General features: G+C 36.0%; 1 protein-coding gene and 4 non-coding genes across 5 annotated transcripts; all 5 read left to right on the top strand.

Moving 5' to 3' along the window:
* Nucleotides 1-10,454: 10,454 nt before the first annotated feature.
* Nucleotides 10,455-14,247, top strand: LOC119557307 (ubiquitin-conjugating enzyme E2 N). The gene is made up of 2 exons (XM_037870019.1): nucleotides 10,455-10,621; nucleotides 12,673-14,247. The coding sequence occupies exon 2, from the start codon at nucleotides 12,744-12,746 to the stop codon at nucleotides 13,197-13,199; it is 456 nt and encodes a 151-aa protein (XP_037725947.1). The 5' UTR covers nucleotides 10,455-10,621; nucleotides 12,673-12,743; the 3' UTR covers nucleotides 13,200-14,247.
* Nucleotides 14,248-23,047: 8,800 nt separating this feature from the next.
* Trnar-ucg lies at nucleotides 23,048-23,120 on the top strand. The gene has a single exon. It is a non-coding gene; the product is annotated as a tRNA-Arg (tRNA).
* Nucleotides 23,121-23,275: 155 nt separating this feature from the next.
* Trnas-cga lies at nucleotides 23,276-23,357 on the top strand. Its single transcript has one exon. It is a non-coding gene; the product is annotated as a tRNA-Ser (tRNA).
* Nucleotides 23,358-23,847: 490 nt separating this feature from the next.
* Nucleotides 23,848-23,929, top strand: Trnas-cga. Its single transcript has one exon. It is a non-coding gene; the product is annotated as a tRNA-Ser (tRNA).
* A 957-nt stretch (nucleotides 23,930-24,886) lies between these two features.
* Trnar-ucg lies at nucleotides 24,887-24,959 on the top strand. The gene has a single exon. It is a non-coding gene; the product is annotated as a tRNA-Arg (tRNA).
* The last annotated feature ends 1,068 nt before the right edge of the window (nucleotides 24,960-26,027 follow it).

Below are 26,027 nucleotides of genomic sequence, written 5' to 3'. Positions count from 1 at the left end.
ATTTTGTAATAATACATGTGGTCCTTATAGCGGTTTTGATAGGCACACTTTTTCATAAACACTTTTTCAGGAAACAGCTTTTTTCTTTGGGAAAATTAAAAATTGTTAGGGCTGTTTTCACTTGTGATATATTTTTTTGATGCAAAAAAAATAGAGAGCACTGGAAAAAAATATGTTTTTACGCGGCGCGATAAGAGATTTTTAACTGGGATATTTTAGAGGGAAATTTAAGGGGGGGATATTTTTGAAAAAGGATTTTTTTGAAATTACTTTCGACGCAGGAAAAAGGTATGAATGATTTTCTTTTTGAATTGTGTTTTGGGTGTTGAGTTGTGGTGGTGTTGCTGTTGTTGTTCTGGTTGTTGCTGCTGTTGCCGTTGTCGGTGTTGCAGGTGGCTGTTGTTGTTGTTGCAGGTTGTTGTGTTGCAGCTAGTGGGTGTTTTTGTGTTTGATGTGTGTGTTTTTGTTAGCCGAGACAGAGAGAGAGCTGTAGCTTTTCTTCCGCGGACTGCGTACGTGCGCGACAACGTGCGGATCTGTTATGATTCAATACGTTTTCGATACGTTTCGTTTACGTTGCCGGACCGCCGATGACGACAACAGCAGCGGCAGCGCAGCAGCAGCGCCAGCGGCAGCACACTCACACACTCGCACACACTCACTCACACGGAATGCAAAAAAGAACGCAAAAAAAGCCTGAAGAAGCGGTCGCAACTTCACTCGAATTCGCGAGTGAAAACTTCGCCAAAAGAGCGAAAAGGCCGAAAAAAGAGTGACTAAGAAAAAAAAACGCATTGCATGTGTGCGGGCAGCGCAGTCGGCGTGGGCAGCGACGCCGGCAGCGGCAGCAGCCACTCTTGCAGTTCGCAAAACTCTCTCTCTTTTGGCCTTCAGAGAGGCCACCTTTTCGGCCCAAAGAGAGAGCGCCCAGAACTTCTGGCCAAGATTGAGTGGAAGTCCGCCACGAACTATTTCAAGATCAATGTGACTTGGTCGGGAAATCTTTTTAGGCACATTTTCCAGGAAGTGTTTTCTTGGTATTTTTTGGGTATTCGAAAATAACCCTCAAAAACATCTTTGAAAATTATTTTAAAGGATTTTTTATAAGAATAAAATTATATTTTAGGTTCTAATGATTTTTTAGGGAATTTTGAAAGGACTTTTTTGGAAAATATTTGGAAAACCTTAAAGATTTTATAAAATTCTAAAAAAAAATTGTTCTGATTTTTCTGTATTAGCTAAAATTAAAAAGAAAAATTCAGAGTTAAGCTTTAAGTTTTAACAAAGCTTTAATTTATAAGATCCAAATATGTATTAAAAAATGTTTCAAAAACATATAACCATTTTCTTGCAAATCTATTACTATCATTTATATTACATCTTATTTAAGGTCTTAACATATTTTTTAAGGACCTTTCAGAATTTTAGAAAACCACTTTACGTATTCTAACCAAAATGAAATTTTAATTAGGTCTAATAAAATTATAAATTATATAAAATGCTATTAGATTCTCCCACGTTTTTTCAAAAGTTCTCTCATTATTTATAAGCATTTTTGACTTCCTAGAAAAAATCATTAAATCACTCGTGATAAAAATGTAGAAATGTGAGAACAATATAATGAATATATATTCGTTTTTGGAATAATGTTTCGAACTTCAAGTTGCAATTCTTGAGCTTTGAAGGTAATGGTTACCTGAACCTTTATATTAAAGGAAGTGATTTTAGATTTATAAAAACATAAATGTAGTGATAAATTCAAATAAAGTTGTACATGTAATCGATTGAAATATTTAATTATTAAAGAAAAACATATCAACCCAATCAAAAAAACCAAATTAAAACGTTGTGAATATTCTAAAAATAATTTTTAGTTTTTGGTACCAATTAAAAGATCTACAAACGCAATAGATTTTTGCAAAAAAAAAATATATAAAATTTATGTACACAACTGGCTTCTATTTGGTTGTAAGATATTTAAGCCAGATAAGAATTATGTTCCGTTGGCAAATTAGAACTGTTTAATTACACAATTGCATGAAAAAAAAATGGTTTTAAACACAGAGGGGTTATTAATACCAAACCATTTCACAAGTATTTTTTAACTTAAATTTGGTTTAATAAATTAACAAAAATAGACACTTTTTGTAGAGTGAAAGAGAGAGCGTGGAAAGAGAGGGGAGTGAGAGAGAGGGGGGATAGAGAGTTTTGCGTGGATGATCGCATAAAAAATTTCGCAATGATTTTCGTTGCTATTTCTTTTCCGAGCACTTGAAAAAAAAGGTGAGCTGAACTTAAGACCGATTTATGGGGTAATTTTTAAGATATTTTTCCAGTTAATTTTTTATATTTTTAATGTAGATTTTCTGCGTTTTTTGCGAACTTTTTGCGATTTTTAGCGCTTTTCAGCGCTTTTGCACTCACACACCAAGCGACGAGGAGCAAACGATACAGCCGAATGAACGGACCAACTGGCGACTGCGGCGGGGCAACAACGACAACAAGCGGCGACGGCGACGTCGGCAGCGGCGCCGGCAGAGCGCTCCAAACAAAAGCAAACAAAATGAGAAAAAAAGTTCGCAAAAAGGAAAATAAAAATTGGCAACCAAGAAACTACACACACACACACACACACGCACACAAATGCGAGCTGCATTGGTCAGAGTTTCGCCAGCAGAGAGAGAGTGAGAGGGAGAGGTAGCAAGAGTAAGAGAGAGAGGGCCAGAGAGATCGCGAATTTTTTGCCCATATAAAATGTTGCCCGCAACATGTTGCCAAAACACACACACACCTAAGCAAAAAGAGCATTGAATTCTTCGTTTTTGCAAATTCTCTTTTGTTGCGAATTTCTTTTTTTCCGTTTTTGCCCCTCTGCTTTTATCAGCTCCCGCACACAAATACACCTGCATGGCCGCTCTCTCTCTGGCTGTCCCCCTCTCCCCCCTCTCTCTCTCTCTCTCTTCCTCACCCTTTCACTCATCGAGAGATCCGCTTTACTTTTTTTTTTTGCTTAGAATTTGCACACATGGAAGCTTGGCGAAAAAAAATACATAAATTAAGTGAGCAAAAAAAATGCGGGGAAGAAGCAGCACCAAAAGATAACTCAACAAGCTTTGGGTTTGCAAAAAAAGAAAGAAATGGAAATAAAAATAAATATAAAAAAGAATTGAGTGGCACTAAGTTGATTCGCAAAAAATTTTTGCGCGCTTTTTTGGGGAAATAGATGGTTCGGTTCTGCTGAGTGATTAATCACATTTCTTTTTCTGCGATCGCACTTGCAGCTTAAAAGCCATGAAACACTGTTAAAAAAAGAGTTTAAAACATTTTAGAAGATCACTTAAAATAAAAAAGGGGAAAAATAACCTAAATTTTTAAATAAAATCTAAAAACTTCAAGTTTAACAGGCAAATTACATTTTTATTATCGAGTTATAAATATTTTTTAACATTTAACATTTGAGAAAATTTTGTTAATGCTACAAAAATGCATTAACACCATAAAGATACAAATTCTGGTCTAATAAAAATAGCAACAATAACATTTTGTATTAAATAATTTGACTTTTATAAAATGTTATTACTTTTCTTTGTAAAAAATTTAATTTTTAAGGAATTTTGTTACATATTTTGTTATTTTTTCTCAACATTTAAGATTGATTTGTTTTTTTTTTATTGTGTAAAGCAACCTACAACATTACGAATAAAAAAAATCTTTTTTTTCAATATAAGCCCCCGTACAAAGTTTGTATTAAATAATTTGACATTTATAAAATGTTATTACGTTACTTTGTAAAATATTTTTTTATTGAATTTTTTTACACATTTGTTATTTTTTCTCAAAATTTTAAGATTGATTCGTTTTTTTTTTGTATAGTGTAAAACAACCTACAACATTAGAAACCAAAAAAAATTTTTTTTTAAGTTAAACCCTTCCGTAGAAATTGTTTTTATTATTACATGTCTAGATTGTTTTTATTTTTAAATGTCTTGATTTAAAAAAAGTATTTTAAGTCAGTAAAATTTGAAATTCCTTAAGACTAATCCCTTAGAAATTTGTCTTCTTATTTTGAAATACAGTTTTATCAGCACTGTGATCGTGTGCAGTTTAGAGCTTCCCAAACTATCTCGCTTCCCTTAGCAACCCCTAATGATCTTACTTTTGGACTGCCAAACTGTACGGGCAAATTTGAAGCGGCAATAAAAAATTGGCAGAAATTAGCTTGTTGCCAAAAAACCACCCCCACACTTTTTTGACTTGTTTTCCTTTTTTATTTTGCACTTTTATCGTTGCTTTTGTTTTTATTTGGAAATTCGTTGTTTGCTCAATAAAATCGAAAATGCGACGACTCTTGGGCGAAAAAAAACGCATTGCTGAGTGGGTGGTGCAGGGGGGGAGGGGGTTTTGGGTGGTGGGGGTGGTTTCTGTCTGCACGCAGTCGCCACACAAACACACACACCCACACAGCAACGCACACAGACAGCGCAACGTGGAGAGAAACACTCAAATAAACTGGTGCCAGACATTGACTCCAAAAAAAAACCCAAAAAAAATAGGAAAAAATATACGAAAAAGGCGACAACAACTCAGCCTATGTTGCACCACCAGCCAAAAAAAAAAAAAAAACAGCACAAAAACAAAATAAAAAGCAAAACAAACGGCCCACAGGACGCAATTTTCCACCCACACAAACAGGACTTCGTCCCTTTTCGTCCTCTTCGTTCGTCCTCGGCGGCTTCGTCTTCTGCTTTCTCCTCCTTTCACCGCCTTTCACCTCCTTTCTCCCCATCTAGCTGCCACATCTTCTTCTTGATATTTTTTGTGTCTGCTTCTTTTTTGTTGGCCCTGCGTTGCCAAGGGTTTCCTTTGTTCCCGCGACCGCCCCCCTCCCCCCCCCCAGCACACCCCCCAACCGCCCCCCGCCCCCCGAAAAACATCCACTCTAAGCCAAGTCTGTTGCACTCACAAAACGACGAGCACGACCCCAAACAAAAACAGCAACAGAAGCAACAAGAAAGGACTCGCCCAGGACAACGAATTTTTTAATACTCTTACGATTTTCGAGGAGGTTTGAAAACTCCTTATTTAATAAGCCCATAAGTAGGCTATAAATTATTTTGCTTAGTATATCGTTGCCTACCCTTTGGCGCTTTTACTTTCATAAGAAAAGGTACTTAAGTGGAAAGGTTTTTAAAATGATATCAGAGAAATAATTATCATTATCATAGATTAATTATTAATAAATAGACACAAGTAAATCGTTGCATACCCTTTGGCGCTTTTACTTTCATAGGAAAAAGTACTTAAGTGAAAAGGTTTTTAAAATGATATCATAGAAATAATTATCATTATCATAGAAAAATTATTAATAGACACATAAGTAGGCTATAAATAAGTTTGCTTAGTAAATCGTTGCATACCCTTTGGCGCTTTTACTTTCATAGGAAAAAGTACTTAGGTGGAAAGTAGGAGAAGTACTTAAAAATATTTAGAATGGTTTTATAGTAATCTCTATAGAGATTTGAAATCCCCTTATAATTAAGCACATAAGTAGGCTATGAAATATTGTACTTACTAAATCATTGCATACTCTTTGGCGTTCTTACTTTCTTCAAAAAAATACTAAAGCCGAAATGTATTTAAAATGGTTTAGTATAAATATTCTTAGAAATTATAAAATTATAAATTATAAAAGGCACATAAGTAGGCTACAAAAATTGTGCTTAGTAAATCGTTGCATACCCTTTGGCGCTATATTTTTCTTAGGAAAAAGTTCCAAAGTCAAAATGTATTTAAAGGAATTTACAGAAATCTCCAGCGATTTCAAATCTCCAAGGAAAACCCTTTAGAGAATTTATATACTTATTCTGTTTTACTATTATATTTTTATATTTTATTTTTAATAAGGACTTTTATAGGAATTGTACAGTACAAGCAATATGGACCACCAACTATACAACTATTAGGATATATATTGGGATATGATATTACCATTGAAATAAACAAAAAAGTATTAGGATTATTATTCTTTTTAAGGTAATTTTTCCATTTCATTTTATTGATCACCTTTCTTTGATATTGGGAATAGAAATCCTTAGATATTTTATATCAGTCATGAAAATTGGAGAAAGGATATCTGAAAAAAGGGATGTTTATATTAAAATCTAAATATATTTTTAAAAATATTAGAGAGATACTAAATCGGAATACCTATAGATTGAAAAACCTTTCATTTAAAATATTTTCTTAAAATAATTTTTGTGTAAATAACTAAAACCTATTTAAAATATTTTGGATATATGTATTTTATACCTCATAAGAAAATATCCTTCTTTTTTTCGATTAACACTTGTAAATTACAACAACAACAAAGCCTAATGGACACTTTCGCCTCGAAATTTCAATGTTTTGTTTTTATTTTTGCGTGCGTCCTTTCACCCGCCCCCTTTCTCCAGCCCCCGCCCCTTTCTCTTTGCTGCCCTTCGACAGCAACAACACGAACAACAAACAAAACAGAACAAGAAAAAGTGAAAAGAAAGCAAAAAGAAAGCGGCGATTCTTTTTGTTTGTGTTTTCGCCCTTTTTGTTTTGCTCGTTTTGTTCGTTGCGTTTTTGGACTCAAGAGAGAGAGACAGAGAGAACGTTTCTCTCTCGAATTCTCTGTGTTCCACGCTCTTTGGCTCTCTCTTGAGATGCATTTGCACTGCAGGCGCAAAAGAGAGAAGCGCGGATTCTGATTGGAAATGTTGCGAAAGTTTTCCTTCGGCAACATGCTTAGAAATCAAATGTTGCTGGTTTTTTTTCTCAAGAAAACCTTTAAAAAAAAGCAGGACAATCAAAGAAAGTTTTGAAGAAAAAGGAAGAAAAATTGAGGTGCTAATTACGAAACAATACAGAGATTTATTTTCTCCACAGGAAGTGCTGTCAAAGTTTTACGTTTTGAATAACTTGCTCTTTCGCTTTTTATACTCCTTATTAATCTTAATTTATGCCTTACATTTATTTTGAAATTTCTTATATTATTAGTATTTACAAAAATTTTTAGGTTATAGTCAAAATCAAATTTGTTTACCTTTTAAGAAAATTTGTTTAAGAAATAATTTAGTTTTTATTAGAAAATTAAAAAATGCTTGAAAATTTAACCAAAATTTTAAACATTTTTTAACAAATTTTTAAGGAAAATATTTTTTTATATAATTCCATAAAAAGATTTTAAAGGCTGATAATTTGATTGAAATTAAAAAATATTATACTTTTAAACGGTCTTATCACCTGGTTTGGTCAATAATTTAACAATCTTCTCAAGAACCCAATATATTTGTATATATTTAAAACAGATTATTAAGAAAATAACTCTTATTACATACTTTTTTACCTACGAGTGAGGGTTACAAAAACTATAACCAAACAGCCATGAAAAATGTGTAACTCACCCTTGAATTTACAGGGCAAGAAAACCCCTGGAAAACTGCGCCATGTTTTTGTAACTATGGCAGGGCATTGTCGGCCATTAAAATCGAAAATAGATAAATATTAATGGATAAATGGTAAACGGAATTGAATTACATAAACTACTTAAAAATGAACAAACTCCATGAAAAAATTTAATTTTTATTTTTTCTGTACTAAAATTCCCAAAAAAGGAACATTCTTTTTCTTTTGAAGTGATTTGGATCGAATTTCTTCTGATGTTTCTAAGAATGGGTTTTTTTTAATGTTCTCATACATGATATTATAATATTATATGATATTATAATATTATAATATAATATATATAATAATATTATAATATTATTATCCACATAATTTCCATCTATAGTAATGTAAAACATCTATGCCTTTGGAACTTGTACTGATGAACCTCTTAATTCCAACCGAAATTCTATGTTCTAGTTTTTTATTTGTATTTTTTATTTGATATTTATATTTGTATATTAATATCGTATTATAATATTTTTATTTTTTATAAATTTCACTCCATTAAACAAATGAAAATATCAAAACCTTCATTGCAATTATATTTTAGTTTTTAATGTTTCATCATATTCTATTACATTTTTGTTCAATAATTTCGATTACACATATATAAATTTTTAAAATAATTGTATGATTTTTTCCCCATTTTTTTAGTTTTGAATTTTAATTTATATATATTTCTAATAGAATGTTATTTTTAAATAGCATAAAAATAAGGAAAATAGGGTTTGCTGTTTTTCAAGCGAGACTTTGAAACCTTCTTTCTCTTTCCCCCTTTTTTCTCTCCCCCCTTTCTTCCACAGATCAGCTGTAGCGGTAAAAACTTGGCCATAAGCGGACATAAAACTAAAAGAAGGCAAAAAAACAAGCACTAAAAACAGCTGCAGCTCAAGAGCGAATAAAGGTCGCCACCCCCACCCCCGTTCGCCCCCCATCACCTCTCCACCTCTCTCTCTCTCGCACTCTGCCTCTCTTTGCCCCCTCCCACCGCCCACACTGCGTGTGAAAAAGCAGCGCAGTTGCAGCAGCAAGGCAGAGAGGCAGGTTGCTCTCTCTCGCTCTCGCTTGTGGGCTGGACTACGGGCGTTGTTGTTGTTTTGGCCAGCCTAAAAACGAAGATCGCACGTGTGTGTGTGTGTGTGTCGGTGTGTGTGTGTGTAATGCATATGGCTGACTTGCTGTTGTGTTGTTGCCCTTTTTGCAGTTGTTGGTCTTGTTGTTGCTGTTTGTTTTTATCTCACACTCTTCACACACACACACATGCAGGCGGCCTATGCAATCGAGCGAATACGAATGATAAATATCATGTGTGTGTGCGAGCGAGAGGTTGTTGCTGTTTTTTTCTGTTATTTTAGTTTTCTGCCTTCTGCCTTGTGGTTTTTGTTGTTGCTCTTTTCGCCTTCTTGTGCGTCCATTGGGCATTGCATTCATTGTGTGGGTGAGAGTGCATGTGGGCCCGCGTGTGTGTGTGTGTGTTTGGACAGCCTCTCTTTTTAAAAACGCATAAATGTTGATTACACCAAATTGACAATTTGTTGTTGTTGTTGTTGCCATCTCTCTTTTTGGGGTGATGGCTGATTGGAACTACTCGATGGGTCTTATTGGAATCGTTGAGTCTTGCTAAAGAGCCGAATTAAAAATGTATTTTTGGCTGTTAATTTAATCAATTTATTATTTATTTAGATATTGCTCATAAGTTCTTGAAATATTTAAAATGTTAAATAATTATATGTCCTAAAATAAAACAACAGAGCGTTGGTATCTAATATTTATTTATTTTATTGTATTTTACGCAAGAAGGTATAGAACTAAACAACTTAATACAAATTCAAAGGTAATAATAAAAAAGTTAGCTGCTTAGAAAAATAAAAGAGAAATAACGACCTTCGTAAAATAATGTATGTATGTACTTCTCTTTGTTCTTATGATATTCAATCATATTATAAGAACTGATATTCGTTTTGATTAAAATTCCGTATTAATTGAAACTAAGAACGCTCCATATTACTTAAATATGTTACAAAGTTATAGTTTTATAAATACCTTACTATCATTAATTGAATTCGTCGTGATTTTTCAAGTTTAGAGAATTATCGTAAAGAAAAAAAACGAAAAATACATTTTTCAATACCTATTTTCCATTAATTAATAGTAAAAATAATACATATAATATTCATAATTGGCTACGTATATTTAAATCTAACCATAAAAAATGGTATCTGTGAAATCCAAATTATTACATTTTAATTACACTTTAATACACAATATATCTTTCAATAAAAAATTATACTAAGAAAATAATTTTCATATTAACATTTGTTTTTCTTCCTTATTAAAATGTTTGCTAATGAAGAGTAGTTTTTATTGCAGATGGTGTGCATAAATTTAAAAGATCACAAATTATTTATTTTGACTTGAGAAAATAATTTATATAATCAAATTACGGGAAAATATTACACATAATACTTTCCACAGACTCTTTAGCTATTTTAAATATTAATAAATTTTAAATATAACTAAATATAAGACAACTTAGCCCATAAGACCCAAATAAACTGAAAAACCACCCAAGCCATCAGCATTTTTATCCAATTGGATTTTTTACGCGCCAAATTTGAAGTCCAGCGTATCGCAAGAAAAAAGCTAAGCGCTACAAAACCGAGGGTTGCAGCGTGCCGACCAGCTGTTTGCTAGGGAATTCGGTCACATTTGACAGCCGCAACGCGCTAGAGTTGTCATCGAATATACACATTTACTAGTTAGAACAATAAAAGAACGTTGCAAAAGAAGAACGAAAGCCAGAAAACACAAGGGATAAAATCAAGTGAGCCGGGAAAAGTATTTTCCAAATTAAAAACAGATATTGTACCAGTGATAGAGGTATTTAAAAAAGTGAAAACCTACTCCGCGCGCCCTGGCAACCCTGCATTCTGACATTGCCGCTCACACGCACGCCACACAGACGCACGCGAGTCACACACACGCGCACGCACACCAGCGCAGCGGCTACATTTTTTTTCGAGTGTGTTCGACATTCATAATTTTTGTGGTGGAGCTGCCAGAAAAAAGCGAGAAATTATCAAATTGCCAACGCAAAATTGGCCCCAACTGCATTGCAAATTCAAGAATAACTTGGCGCCGCATCGCTGTGAGTTCGTGTTTAATCAAAAGTTCTCAATTATAGCCAGAAAACGTTGTTTTTGTCCAACCAAAAGAGTATGTAAAAGTAAAAAGGAAAAAAATTCACAGTGACAACAACAACAACAAAAGGCAGGAGCAGCCGAAGAAGAAGAAGCAGCAGCAGATAAAAATTAAATAAAAATCAAAGAAGAGAGCAAGAATTAACCGTAAAAAGTTGATAAAACTAAAGCAAGTGTGTCTGTGTTTGTGTGCGTGTGTGAAAAACAAGAATTTTCTTTAAATTTTCCTCGCCTTTTCTTTTTGTTTAATTAAATTCGCCGAAAATGCGGCTTTTTCTTCTTTTTTTTGCTCGCCCTCTTTGTCTCGCCCATTCGCATATTCTCTTTTCGCCTTTGTCTTTTTCGTGCGCGTTGTCTGCGTTCTGTCTGTGTGGGTGCGTGCGTACGTATGTGTGTGTGTGAGCGAAATTTGTGCTGGCAAAAAAAAGAAGGAAAATCTTATTAGCTTTTTTTCTTTAGTTAAATTGCCCACATTATTGATTTTCCAAGCATTTTCCCCCGTTTTTCCTGCATTTCACCCGCTTCCGCTCTGCTTCTTCTTCTGCGGACTACGTGCATTTGTCACCCAAAAGGGAAATCAATAAATGTTAAAACAACAAAAGCCGCACACTTGAAAAAAATGTTATTATATTGTTATGATAATTTATTTTTTGGCCTTATGACTGTCCTAATATTTCTGGAAACTTCGACGCTTTCATTTATTGGCTTTTGTTTCGTGTTTATCTTTGTCTTTGCCCGTTTTCCTTTATTTGACTTGATTTCTCTGTGTGTCTTGGAAATGTAAACAGTTAAAGGAGCCACAAGGTCACGTTAAAGGGGGTGGCAAATGTGGGTGGGCCGCCTTGACTTACACACAAAGAAAACCACTGTGAAAATAAGCCTTCATATATCTATTATTAGGGTAAAACTTGTATTATTACAGAGTTTAACAGAAACAAGATTTTATATTCTTTATAAAACTAGAAATTATCGAATATCTCAGGATCTAGTAAAGATATAATCATTATATTTGGATACAGACTTATTTTAAGTCCCTTCTTATAATACTAGCTTTTATTATTTTTATTTTGGCTTTTTTTGTAAAAAGATCTTGAAGGATACTTAAATATCGGAAATCTCAGGATCTAATAAAGATATAGTCATCATATTTGGGATACAGACTTCTTTAAGTTCTTTCTTATAATACTAGCTTTGATTGGTTTTATTTGGGCTTTTTTTCTAAAAAGATCTTGAAGGATACTTATAAAACTTAATTAATTTGTCACCTTGTCTATAATTATACCTAATAATTATGCCAAAATGTGTGTGAATAATGTTAATATCAACGTATACATAATGTAAAGCCGTAATTTAAAGGAAACAACTTTTAAAGCTCAACAAAAATATATAAGTAACATCTAAACTAGGAAAAATATAAGTATTCGAAATTGAAATCTGAAATGCATTATTTCGTATTCCCCTGATGTTCCCATTGTAGTAGTTACCAGTTTTATTTAGCTTAGTCTTACTGTATTAGAAAGACGTCTTTGTGGCATGCAAAATTCTACAGCCAAACTTTCTTGAGGAAAGTGAAAGCCACGTATCAAACCGAAATCCACCCAGCTGCCCAACCTTACACACAACACAAATCGACCTTGGGCTACAACAAGAATATTTTATTTGATTTGAAAATACTTTCTATAAAAAACTAGATAAAAAAGAATTTATTTTCTTTTCGCTGTTTATATTTATGAATATCAAGTATATCCTAAATATATAATATACTATAAGAAACAAATCTTTCTTTTTATGCATAGATATAATAATCTCAAATTTTGATTTTTTTAAAAATGCCCTGAAACATATCTTTATAAACAAGTGACCCGAGTATTTATGTCAAACCAAGTACCAGAATAAAATTCTCTACCAGACAGACCAGTACTTAAAAACTACCTTATCAGTCAACTAATAATCCATTATTCTGATCTCGTTTCTCTCGATCTACCATCTCGGTTTGCAGCTCTTCGAGAAGCCCTAGACATAATCCACGTCCCCAGTTCATCCCAGAAGAGAAAAAGAAGCAGCTGAAAGATGTCGAGCCTGCCACGTCGCATCATCAAGGAGACGCAGCGTCTGATGCAGGAGCCAGTGCCCGGGATCAATGCCATTCCCGATGAGAACAATGCACGTTACTTTCATGTGATCGTCACCGGACCCAATGATTCGCCCTTCGAGGGCGGGGTCTTCAAGCTGGAGCTCTTCCTGCCGGAGGACTATCCCATGTCGGCGCCCAAGGTGCGCTTCATCACCAAGATCTATCATCCGAACATCGATCGTCTGGGCCGCATTTGCCTGGACGTGCTGAAGGACAAGTGGAGTCCGGCCCTGCAGATCCGCACCATCTTGCTGTCCATTCAGGCCCTGCTCAGTGCACCCAACCCTGATGATCCGCTGGCCAACGATGTGGCCGAGTTGTGGAAGGTCAACGAGGCGGAGGCCATTCGCAATGCCCGCGAGTGGACCCAGAAATACGCCGTCGAAGACTGAACGCCAGAGGTCAGGAGGTGGGTCAGGAAGCGGATCCGGCAGTTGTATCGGCGATTTTCCAGAAAGTGGGTGCGCGACTTGGACGGGCGGGTGGGGAAATTGCATACTTTAAAAACAACCAGAAAAACCTAAAGCAAACGAAAGAAGAAAACATAAACACATAAGAAGAAAAGATTTAAAAAGAATTTTTTTTTTTCGAACCTTCTGGGGCGGGATATACCATATAATATATATATTTTTTTGCAAACAATCGATCGGGGCGATCGGCAAATGGAGGAGAGATAGCGAAAGCATTCATTATGTAAGTCATATACAATACATGTATCCGATGAAAAACAAACACAGTAATTGGTTTTAATCGTTTCTATTGATTTGTTCGACGGGGTCTGGTGTCTATATGCATATAGCCGTATATATTTATATGTGTAACTGAAAATAACCAACCCATAAGCATTAACCCATGTAGCATCAGATAATAAATCAATTGGAAAGGCAACTAGAAGGGATTTCGATTTTGATTTTGATTTCTTCTCACTTGTACATTCGATGAAAACTCTGCTTAATGTCTATTCAAAATAGGGAGTTTTGGATTGTATCATTTTCAATGTCTTGATGAATTTCGGATGTGATCGTCAATTTCGTAGACTTCATATTTTTTTCTTAACTAAGTGGGAGAGTTCACCATTTTGATTGATACTTGAGCTTTGCCTGGGTTGTGTCAGAGTCCCTTTGATAAACGATAAATGGTTTTACTCGAAAACAATTTTTTTTAACCAAACGAAGGAGCCTTTAAGCTATTAGTAATTTTTGAAAAAATATATATATAAAATATGATAAAAAAAAAACAAAAAAATGAATGCATACACTATATATTTATACAAAACATAAGAAGTAGTGGCTTGATTGCGTGAAAATCTTCAAGAGCAGTTCTCAACAAAAATTGTGTACAGTAATTAACCTTTTTCACCCAAATCACTAAAGGATAAACCGCAAAACAATAGCAACCATAAATCAAAGAATAAGCAAGAATAAAAATCAACAAATTCAATTCAGTTTTTTTTTAATTTAAATTAATTTTTTCTAAGAAAAAAATAAATAAAAACGAAATAAAAATGAAAAAGTAAAATAAAAATTATAAAAAAATAAATGGAGTTGGTTGTTATTTTATAATTAAAAGGTGGAATGGGGATTCATGGTTGTAATAATTAAAAGGTGAGTAGGTTGCGGATCTAAAAATATAAATATAAGATAGAAACTCTATAAAAAAAATTCTTTAAAATTTATTTTGAACACATGACCTTATTTCATTCCTTCTATAACTCAATTTTTCTTAATTTTTATAATTTTAAATAATGTTAAAATAGAAGTACTTAATTAATTAATTTATTTTAAACATATTTTTACCTAGTTTATTTCCTTCTATATATAAAAATTATAATTGTCTTAATATTTTATAAAATTAAACATTTCAATTACTTAGCAAATTTATAATATTAATTGAACTTGTTAAAACATAAAACTTGCATACGAAATGTTAATTTATTACAAAATTTGATAGTCACTAACCATAAAAACTGAAAATTCTTCAATAAATTGGATTACGATTTTCTGAATATAACAATATAGTCTTTAGATGTCACGACTGAAGTTGTCAATCATTTCGCTGGGGGCTTTGGATTTTCCTCTGGTGGCGAGCCTCCCACAAAGTCCGGCTTAACCCTTCGGTGCCCCCCGTCCAGCGGGGGACCCTCGGGTCCGGCAATGGCAAAAAATGCCGTTCTGTTCTCTATTTTCCATGGCTTTATCCTGCGAGAGTGTGTGTGCTGGCCACTCCCCCCGAAAAAAAGCGAACCAGGACCTTTTTCCCGCCTCTGATTGGGCGCTCTTCGCTGGCTGGATATACTATATACGTATATATCTGGTTCTGGCGATTTCGAGGCCCCTGACCAACAACACAGGGCAGTCAAATGTCGAACCTAAAGGAATTTTTTCCCTCTGGTTTTTAGTTTTTTCCTCCTTTTTTTGTTATTATTTTTTATTATTTTTTTTTGCTGCCGGTGTTGTGTTCTCCGTTTTTTACTCTGTGTCGATTTTGTTTTTCCGGTAAATGGGCGTCCGTGGGTGGGGATCGGGCAGTTTTTCCAGGATGGAGGAAAACGCATATGCAAAATGCGATGCTAGAGTGTCTGTGTACTCGAGGATTTTTATCGGCAGCTTCATTGTGTGCCATGGGGCAGACGAAAAGGGGGTCAAGGGAGGGTTTTTTGGGGGGGTGAGTAGCACTGGTGGTCAGGCCATAACTATGGCTATTAATCGTTACAAGTGGTCCACCTCTCCACCTATTTTTCAACTATCAACTGTCCCTCCGTCCCTTTCTAAGTGGCATTCCTCTCCCTTTCTAGTCAGCTTTCCCAAGTGGCATGTATTGTTACCTGAAAAAATATTTCTTGGGCTTTGGATGGATTTTCCTTAAAAAAAAAGTAAATCCTTCAAAATCCAACAAAAGTTTTTTCTGTCAAAAATGTTATAAATGCCTCAGTTTCAAAAATGACTGACCGTTTTATAGTTCGAACAGAAAACCATTGATTAACCATTTTTTCAAATTTTAGAAAACAATGTTTTTGAAAAAAAAAACTTTAACAGAAATTGTATCTTCTTGAAATAAAATAGAATTTTTAATGTGTTCTTACATAAAAAAGTGGTACAAAACATCTCTTAATAATAAAAAACTAAAATAATTGATGGATTAATAATCATAACAGTTACAGATCCTTTAGACATCATCACGCTACTCCTTAACTTCAGTAAGTAAAAAAGATATTCACCTATTTCTAACTATTACAAGGATTAAAAATTATTGTTTACGAACTCAGTTACGACTTAGTTAACCTAATTACACTAGTGCCAAGCCCCGGCTTCTTAAAATTCTCTCAGCTTGGTACAGTATTTTTCCCAATTTTTGTGGAACTTTTTTCCTGGGTACAGTCCACCCCAAAGGGCCTCGAGTGCACCTTGTGCAGCTCGCCCTCTCGCTCGCACACCGAATGCGCCATTTTTGTTTGAAAGCTAATCGAAAAAGGGCGTACAGCCTAGCTCCGAAAAATACCCGCACTCACACACACACACACACACACGTGCTACGTAATGTAATGCAATGTCCGGAAGTACAGTCAACACCCAAAAAGACCAGCACACACAGCAGAGAGAGAAAGAGACAGAGGGAGTTAGAGGGAGAGGGAACTGCCACTCGCATCGCATTCAGCAAAACATCATCAAAATTGTAAAAATAAACAAAAGCCAACATGCATAAAACCAATTTCCATTAAGGCCAACACACACGACGCACACACACGCACATGCAACTCTGTGTGTGCACTAGTGCTGTCCCACTCGGCCACGCTATCCCTCTCTCTTTCTGCCTCCCTTTTTGGCCTGTCCATTGCAGCATTGAACAAAGTTTCGGGCTTAGATGGTGCTTTTTTTTTTACTTTTTTTGTGTGAGTGTGGGGGGGGGGATACTGGACTTTGGTCTCTGAGTCTGCCTATGGCCACCGAAAAATCCTCAAAAATAAAGGATAGCAAGGAGGACGAAGGAGCGGGGCCTGTGAGTGAGCTGTATCCTTAATTGATATCGCAGCAAGGAATTTCTCTGCCACCCACTCAGGAATAAAAGGGAAAAATACAAAAAGGAAAGACCAGGCTTCGGACAGGATGAGCTCTGTGTTCCCATGTCCAGTGATGGGAAGTATCTAGTTTTTTGTACCTAAAGGCATTCTTAGTACCCATTACTTAAGCTTCTATTTCTCAGTGTGACCATGACTTTAAAAAAAATCTAGTCAGTTAGGCAAAAATGAAGCAAGTGTCGCAAGGCTTTAGTTTTAACTCTTGTTACTTGGTTTCAAAATGTTGGGTTTGTTTTAAGCCTTTAGAATTATAATTTAAAGAACTTAGAAATAAAGTAGGTACAATTTTTATGGTACAAAGATCATATGATAAGGATCTAGAGATCAACAAATCATTTCTTCTGAGATTTTTTTGTTTTGTTTTAAGAATAATATTATAAGAAATTAGGAATGATGATAACAAAGTAGGTAGATGGATCATATAACCAGAGATCATATATGCAGAGATCTACATGTCATATTTCCTCATATAATTCTCATAACACCAATTGTAGTGTACCTTACAAAGTACGAAGGTAAAACAATGGTTGCCTTCACCATCACTGCCTGTATCTATCTCTTTGGGTTTTAGCAACGAGTGCAGAGCTGGGGTCTTAAACACACACGCATGCGATGGGGGAGGGGGTTTGGGTGGTCTTTTTGGGGGCATTTGGGTGGCATTGCAAAACGCAACGAGGATACTGCATGCGATAGGTCGGAAATTTTCTGCCGAGCTCGCAATCAACTCTTTGGACTAGGACTAGGAGATATATCCAACCCCCTTGTCCATCCCCCCTCAAACTTCTCGTGGCGGCGCACCTGCAGCACGAATGTGCAAGGGGGGCTGATGGGGGAGATGGGGGAGGGGAGAGTTGATGGAAAATTCTGAGGGTTGTGTGCAGGACGCAGTAAAATGGCGGCATCCCAGGCCTTTGGGCTTGGCCAAAGTCCATGTGTGACTGTGTGCGTGTATGGAACCCCTAGAACCCCCCCCAGTCGCCACCCCTGCCCCTGTGTCTGTGTGCGTTTCCATTTTGCCATTTGTGCCACCCACAACCAATCCTCCCTTTGTTTTCGACTCGCCTTGGTAGGCGCCACCCCCTCGGAAAGCCCCCCTCGAAAGGCCACCCATGCCCCGAAATGCGAGGCGAAACTGAAGTTCATGCAACTTAGGTCTAGGGATGTCTGTCTCTATTCGAGTGTGTGTGTTGCGGGTGGGTGTTTTGGTGCGTTGCATGTCTGCCCAACACACACACACAATATACATATAAGGATGGACAGATAGATAGTTGTACAGTGCGTTCTGTTGAAGTAGACAAGTTAAAATAACCTATTTTAACCTATATCTAAAAAAAACATCTGATGTAAAACATCTGAAAGCATTTTAATAACAATAGTCCTATAAAAATGATCTTATAAGAAAGACATGCCTAAGCTTTTTCCTTTTGCTCACATTACTGATTTTGGATTTCTTCCGACCCTCTGCCGACACACACACAGTATACATAATTTAGAGTAAGTGCTTACACAAATAAAATAGATTTGATCTGCTTTAGGTTATCATGTTGCATTGCAATTTAAGTTACTGTAAAAAAAAAATCTAAAAAATTATTAAACTTTTAATCGACTGACACAACTGTCTCACACTGTACGCATATACAGCAGTTGGTATTTACGGATATGTGCGCACATAGTCAATGAATAGCCGCAATGCCCTGTCCTGTCCATCTTCTCATGTTCGTTTTCCCTAATGGCAGCCTATGGAAAGTTTTCCGGGAATTAAGTTAACAAAACACACGTGAGTATTTATGTAAATATACAAATAACCATCTGCATTTGAATCTCGTGTGTTTGTGTTTTGTATAGCATTAGCACAAAATTAATTAAACTATAAAGGTACTTATTTTAGTTAGAATTTTGTAATCTGTGCATGGTAAGTAAGCTGGACCATATACTGTTATTAAAATAGTTGAATCATAGGTAATATAACATAATTGAGATTTATAAAATTATCCTTATTGTATTTCCTTCTATCCCTTAAAAATATTTACATTGCAAACATATCTGACTTGTTTTTAATTTACGTTTTAAACCCATTTGGTCAGATACTTGCAATTTTCTACATATTTTTTTGTACATATATCCATTATTATTCTGTTGGTACTTTACCCAACGCCCCCTTCTTGTTTTTTCTCACTTTGGGGATTGCTTGACGTTGACGATGACGACGACCAAAAAAGTGGTCGAGGACGACCGCCTACGAAACACGCCTATTGTTGCCACCTCCTGCAAACACATGCACATATTGATGCACACACAGACGAAAAACACTCGAATATTTGCTTCGCATGTGGCCCTGGCAACCCTTTCAAAAAAGGGACTCTTCCACGAGGAACTGTGTGTGCTGTCACACAGTAAAAAAACGGCAATATCACGTAGGATCATTTGATCTTATTTGTTCTGATTTCAATTGATTCAAGTATAGTATTTCATAATGTTGTACAATATTATATAATAATAATATAAATATAATCTTAAACATTTCTTCTGTAACAAAATGTATTGCGAAAACTGTTGGGCGCCAATTTTAATAGTTATTTTCAAATTTGGTTCGTATAGGGTTGTGGTATTTAAATGGGACTGGAAACCCTATTATTTTTAAATATAGAAAACTAAATTATTTCAAGTGAGCATAACTTTAGATATTTATTATGTAACAGAAAAAAAATATAATATCATATTGCGAAAACTGTTGGGCGCCATTTATTATAGTTCTCTTTCTCTTTTTACATTTTATCCGTATAGGGTTGTGTTATTTAAATGGGACTGGAAACCCTATTGTTTTAACATATAGAAAACTAAATTATTTTAAGTGAGTATAACTTTAGATTTTTATTATGTAATAGAAAAATATTATAATATCATATTGCCAAAACTGTTGGGCGCCATTTTTAATAGTTCTTTGCGTATTTTGTCCGTGTAGGGTTGCGGTATTTGAGTGGGACTGGGAACCCTGTTTTTTTTTTGGCCCGGCCGGACCCAACTTAACCGACAACGACGCTTTGGGCGCATTTCGCTTAACGTTTTTCAAGCAGAAAATCGATAAGTGCGCACGTACAGGAACATATATAGCATATATACCCACTCACAGATATATATATATATATATATATTTATATGTATATATATGACCACGTATATCCCATTGCACATGGCGTGTACACCATGTGTGTGTGCGAGTGTGTGGGCAACACAACATCATGCGTCGTAGGCCAGAGATGGTTTTCAGTTTTCCCCAACTGCAAATGGATGAGAAACAGTCGAAAGAGAGCGGTTCGGCGGGGAAAGTAGTGAAAGGGGGGGTGGTCGGTGGGGGAGGAGCCATATAGTGCAGCTGGAAAAATGGCCAGGGGGGGGGGGCGGGGGTTGGTGGTTGGGTTTTCCTGGTAGTTGGAAATCCCTACGTGCGCTTTGCTGTTTCATCAATTATTTATTTCGGTTTTGTGCCACTGGACACACAGGAGGGTTTGTTGGTTAGGCGATGGAGCGATGGAGCATTGGGAACATTGGGAATACTAAGGACAAAGCCCAGAACGGAGCCAGGGTTGCCACCCTCGAAAGTTGTGCGCTACATACAAACAACATTTACCATATTGTTTACTCGACTGTTTCCATCAAATATTCAGAGATCAATTGAAGCGGAATATGCTTCAGTTTCTTACATTATTTACCAGGCTCAAAGGCCGCTTAAAAGCCATCAAATAATTGTTTTACCAGCTAGGTAATAAGAAATATTTCATTTTCTTACGTTTTTTTTTTATTAAATAATGGTAACAATGGGAATTACATTTTTTTCTTATAAACGCATATATTACTTTCATAATTTTTAGAAACCCCAAAGTATATTTTAAAATATGTACATATATTCAGGCAAATAAACATCACGAGTACTTTGTAAGCCTTGAGCTACTATTTTCCTGTTTTCTTTTCTACTTGGAAACTAAGTTTAAGGAGGAGGAAAATGCAGGCAAACATTAATCATGGATTCGGGGAATTAGTGAGCGGGGAAGGTGGGCTAGGGGGCGGATAGCCACCTACCGCAGTTGGCTGGGGGATTTTGACCAGGCCGAAAACGAGCGGCATTGTTACCTCAACCATCAATAATAACGCAATGTGGCAATGGGCAAGGCACCGGGAGCTGACAGAATTAGTTGCAAAAATTTATTTATGACTCTTTGTTGGCCGGGCATTGTTACCTGCCCCTTTTCCAGCCCCCCCACCCCTCCCCCCCACTCACCTGTGCTGATTTATGGCGCCCCGATAGTGCTGCCAATAATTGGCCAAAGAAGCGGCAGCGAGAACTTTTGTCTCCATCCCAAAGTATATTTTCCATTGGCAACATTTTTAGCTGAATGCGCTCAGAGAAAAACCGGACAATACTTACATTCGCTTAGGGAATTTTTTTGAATATATCTTACATTTCATTATATTATTACTCTACTTCAGAGCCTGTTTATTGTAATCTAATGAGCCATGTAGTTTTGCTTCAATTTTCCAATAAAACCACTTCAATTACAAAATTATGAAAAATTTGTGCCGTTTTAATAGGTTTGAAAAACACTTTTAAAATATTTATAAAAATTATAATTAACATTAAACATTTTGCTTGAGTTTGTGAGATATATGATTTTTGATTTTATGATATTCATAGTTATATTACATTTTTTATAATTATTTAAGGGTATGTTCGTTAAGATTTAATAGAAGGGTTCGCTGCATATAAAAAAAAAAATATAAAAAATTTTATTATATACATAGATCATATTATGGATTTATATAATACAAAAATGATATATGTACATCTCGGAGGGATCTAAAGAATTTGTTCTTAGTGTGCCCATTTTTTTGGGTTTGTCATGGCCATGGCAGAAATCTCATTAAGTTTTACATGCAACGAACAACCGACATGCAAACTGCATTTGAGGCAGAGCAGGGGAATCCCCCCAGAGGGCCAACTCCGGTTGCCAAGTGCGTGGCAAGAGAGAGCGAGAGGTTGGCAGAGTGTGAGCGAGAGGGGCCGCAAGAGGGGCGAGGCTGATTAGCATATTACCATGTAATTAGATAGTTTGTAATTAATTTTAATTGTAACCGGCTTCGCTTCCACACTCGCCAAGATCCACACCGAAACGAGAACGAAATAGAAAAACAGCACAAAAAAAGCGGAATAAATACTTTCGACCTTTCCCAAGCCCACAGCAAATTAGCGATGGCATTATCATTACTGCATTACAAGTGCATTTTTAAGTAGCAAAGTAAAAAAATGGCATTTTCTCTAAATGTTCTTGTAGGTCAAAATACAAGACTTGTGATTAAGTTGATCTAAATAATGATTAATAAATATCTAAAAATATATTAAGTTAACAAATATATTTATATAAATTTTTTAACCTTTTTTGTCCACTAAAAACGTATAACTCTGTTTAATTGAGATATTTATTTACGAGTTTTCTGCCAGTAAATGCCGACAATAAGTTCCCCCATTCACACAGAATTTCCCCAATTTCCCAGTGATTTTTCATGGAAACTCAGACAAAAGAATAAACCTTGGCAAACAAAATACCGAAAATGCGTTTGCCGCAGACACAAATTATCGATCCAAGTATTACACAAACACGCACACCGACGAAATTAAGCAGCCCCAAAAAGTAAAACACTTGAACAAACCCAATGCCCCCATCCAAAAAAAAAGGGTCCAAGTTGTGGGGGAGCAAACGGAATTTTTATTGCGGCAACTTCTTCTTCAAGTTGTTCTTGATAAAGCAATCATGACCTAACGCAATATGACCGTAAACAAGCTGGCCAATTGTTCTGTAGCAAAAAATGAGGTTATTGGCCCCTGGGATGCCATAAATAGATTGGAAGCCTATGAAATATGAAAGTGCTAATATTATTTTCATTTAATATTTGTATTTGATTGCCTTATTTTAAATCTTAAAATTGGATTGCCTTGATAAGGATTCGTATCGTCGAACTTTTAGTTATCCATGTAAGTTCTCAACCCACCCCTTTCGCACTTTCTCACCCTCCCCTCGCTATTCAATAGTTTTTGTTCTCGCAAATGTTCTCACTCCAGGTTCTCTCGGCGCCCGCTCTTTATGTTTGTTGGTGGTTCGCCGTAATCCAACTGACCGTGTGGCCTAATGGATAAGGCGTCGGACTTCGGATCCGAAGATTGCAGGTTCGAGTCCTGTCACGGTCGCAAACAAATCTTTTTTTCTTTTTTAGTAGTTGCTATCACTTAAGCTGTGCAAATAACAGGTGTTTATTATTTTATACAATCGAAATGTACTGCAAATATGAGAAACACATGCGCTGAATCTTAAGTAGGTTATTTGGCACGCATTAGAACATGGAGCAGTCGTGGCCGAGTGGTTAAGGCGTCTGACTCGAAATCAGATTCCCTCTGGGAGCGTAGGTTCGAATCCTACCGGCTGCGTATGAAAATACATTTTTGTTTTTTTTACTCAAATGACTTTACTACTTTTGTTTTATTTTTTCTAACTCAGTTATTTAGATTCCATGTAATTTTAATGAACAGCTTTGTTTTATATCATATTAAATACCGTTTTTACTAACATATTCTGTATTAAGATCTCTAGTTAAGTACTTATAAGTTAGATAATTTTATAAAAACGTTTAACCTCTGCTTTTTTATTCAGAACTATTTTTTTGGTTTTCAACAAGCCTAAACATCTTTTTTTGATCGTAAATTAAGTGATAGTCGGAATATATTTTTTGACAATCATTGTGGAAAAAGAAAGTGTTCAAACCTGTTGGAAGTTTTTACCTTATGTAGGTTGGTTCTTCTCAATTAAGCTATTATTATTTTCGTGCCATCATAGTTTACCAAACAAATAATAGTTAACCCTTGGACCTTGAAATTTGCAAAACGTCCGGAAGATTGTTGGACTTACGATCCGCAAGAAGCAGTCGTGGCCGAGTGGTTAAGGCGTCTGACTCGAAATCAGATTCCCTCTGGGAGCGTAGGTTCGAATCCTACCGGCTGCGAGAGGATTTCTTTTTTATTATATATATATTTGTAAGCAATTTTCAGTGCTTATTATTTGTAGTATATTTCAAATTCTCAGTAGTATGTGACTTATTTGTTCACCACTTTTGTTTGACAATTGTTTCCTGTCTAATGAGTTCCGCATAACTCATATAAATATCTTTAAAATTCCGCAATTTAATCTTGTTTCACATTAAAACGCCTCATCTATTTTTTGCTTTAGTCACTCGTCTGGCGTTGCGTAGACCTCACACAGATACACACCAAGACCATCAGACACGCACAAAATTATTTACATTTGCCGTTGACGGGTTCGTTGAACCTTTGGCAACCTTTTTTCGGTCTGTTTCTCGGCATTTATTTTTGTATAAAATTCTTTTTTTGTCGGCTGGCTTTCCTTTACTTTCGTTTGTCCTTCCGTCTGGCGTGGCTGTGTGCGTATATCGACCCTTCTCCCCCAAAAAAAGGCTCAAAATGTGTCCTGTCTGGTGTCGTTGGTCTTTGGTCCTTTCGCAACATTGGCGTTGTTGTTGCCGCTGCTGTTTTTGCTTATCATTGCGGTTTGTGCCCCAGGGTGTCCCCTTGGACTTGTTTTCAGACTTCAGAGCCCCCAGCCCCGTCTGCCATTGATGTGGACAATTTTTTGGGAATTAAATACATGTCGGAACTTAAAAACTTATATTGTAAGTAGGTATACACCTCAACGTAGGGATTATTAGTTTTTACTTGGGTGCTTTTAAATGCAAAATATATTTTAAGTTTGCCTTATTGCGTACTTTTACAAAATGGAATTTTGTTATCTCTTGAATGTATGGTTCTAAACATAGCAAATATTATATAGCCTTTAATAAAAACAAAGATTATAGTTGATTATCAGTTGTGTGACAAACTATTTCCTGCGATAATGGGATTCGTTCTATCTTATCTGGGTAATTTGGGATGAGGCTTGCGTAACTGACCGTGTGGCCTAATGGATAAGGCGTCGGACTTCGGATCCGAAGATTGCAGGTTCGAGTCCTGTCACGGTCGTAATACGATCTATTTTTTTAAAACTATTTTTTTAACGTATGCTTTGTAAGCTCTGTAAAATAATCCTATGGGAAATCCCCAGCGTTACCCTTTTGTGTAGCCCAAGTGAGGTAAGCAGCAATCCCATCCAATTGGCATACCCAATTGAAAGATTTATTGGACTTTTACATGGGTCGTCCATGGACGAATCAACATGTGGCTGCCACCACGAGAAGCCCAACTTTGTCCGCTGGCTTTTGTAGGTAGATGATGCACTGGAAAAAATACTAACTATAATTTTTATATATTCTTTATAAGATTTACAGGTGATGAGACTTTGGAAATATTTTTTAATAATATTATAAATGCTTATATTTGAGACTTTTGTGATTTTTGTACACTTGCCCTTTATTTTATTGTAAAAATTATTAGATTTATTTATTCTCAGTGTATCTACTAGTGTTGTTGCTGCTGTTGTTGCTAGTTGCAATAGCTATATATATTTTTTTTGTCAGCCAGCAGACGGAGGAGCAAGTTTTTAGAAAACGAGAACGACACGCGGAGGAACAAGCTGGTCTACAAAGTGGAGGACGAGGCTGCAATTTATGTGGGGGTCCGCGGTCCGGGGTCCGAGGTTCGAGGTCCGCCAGAGATCCGAGGGCCCACAGTCGGCTTAGCATAATAAACGTCAGAATTAATTGGATTTTAATTGTCTGTTAAGCGCTGAAATTAAGTGCAGCCAAACTAGATTGCCGTCCGGGCGGCGGTGGGCGGTGTTTTGGCGGAAAATGTATTGCCAACTCGTAGCTGACTGCTTTATTCAGCCGACTTCTGCCATGAATGGGGTCCCCAGATCCCCCCCCATATCCACCGTATACCCCGTATCCCTCGTTTTTTTGGCCCGATACCGATCTTAACAATGCTCAACCAAGCGACACACAGCACACATATGAAGATTATTTGCATGTCTCCGTTCTGGTGGTCGTTTGTCCAACTCCAGCTCCATCTCCATCTCAAGTTGAAACTCCGACTACGACTCCAACTCCAACTCCGATCCCAATTCCGATTCCGACTTTGGGCCTTGATGCC

This window comes from Drosophila subpulchrella, chromosome X (assembly GCF_014743375.2).
Source record: "Drosophila subpulchrella strain 33 F10 #4 breed RU33 chromosome X, RU_Dsub_v1.1 Primary Assembly, whole genome shotgun sequence".
NCBI lineage: Eukaryota > Metazoa > Arthropoda > Insecta > Diptera > Drosophilidae > Drosophila > Drosophila subpulchrella.
This window is presented reverse-complemented; position numbering and strand designations above follow the sequence as displayed.

Coding starts and splice junctions, on each gene's coding strand:
- LOC119557307 (XM_037870019.1), top strand. CDS start 12,744: ATGTCGAGCCTGCCACGTCGCATCATCAAGGAGACGCAGCGTCTGATG.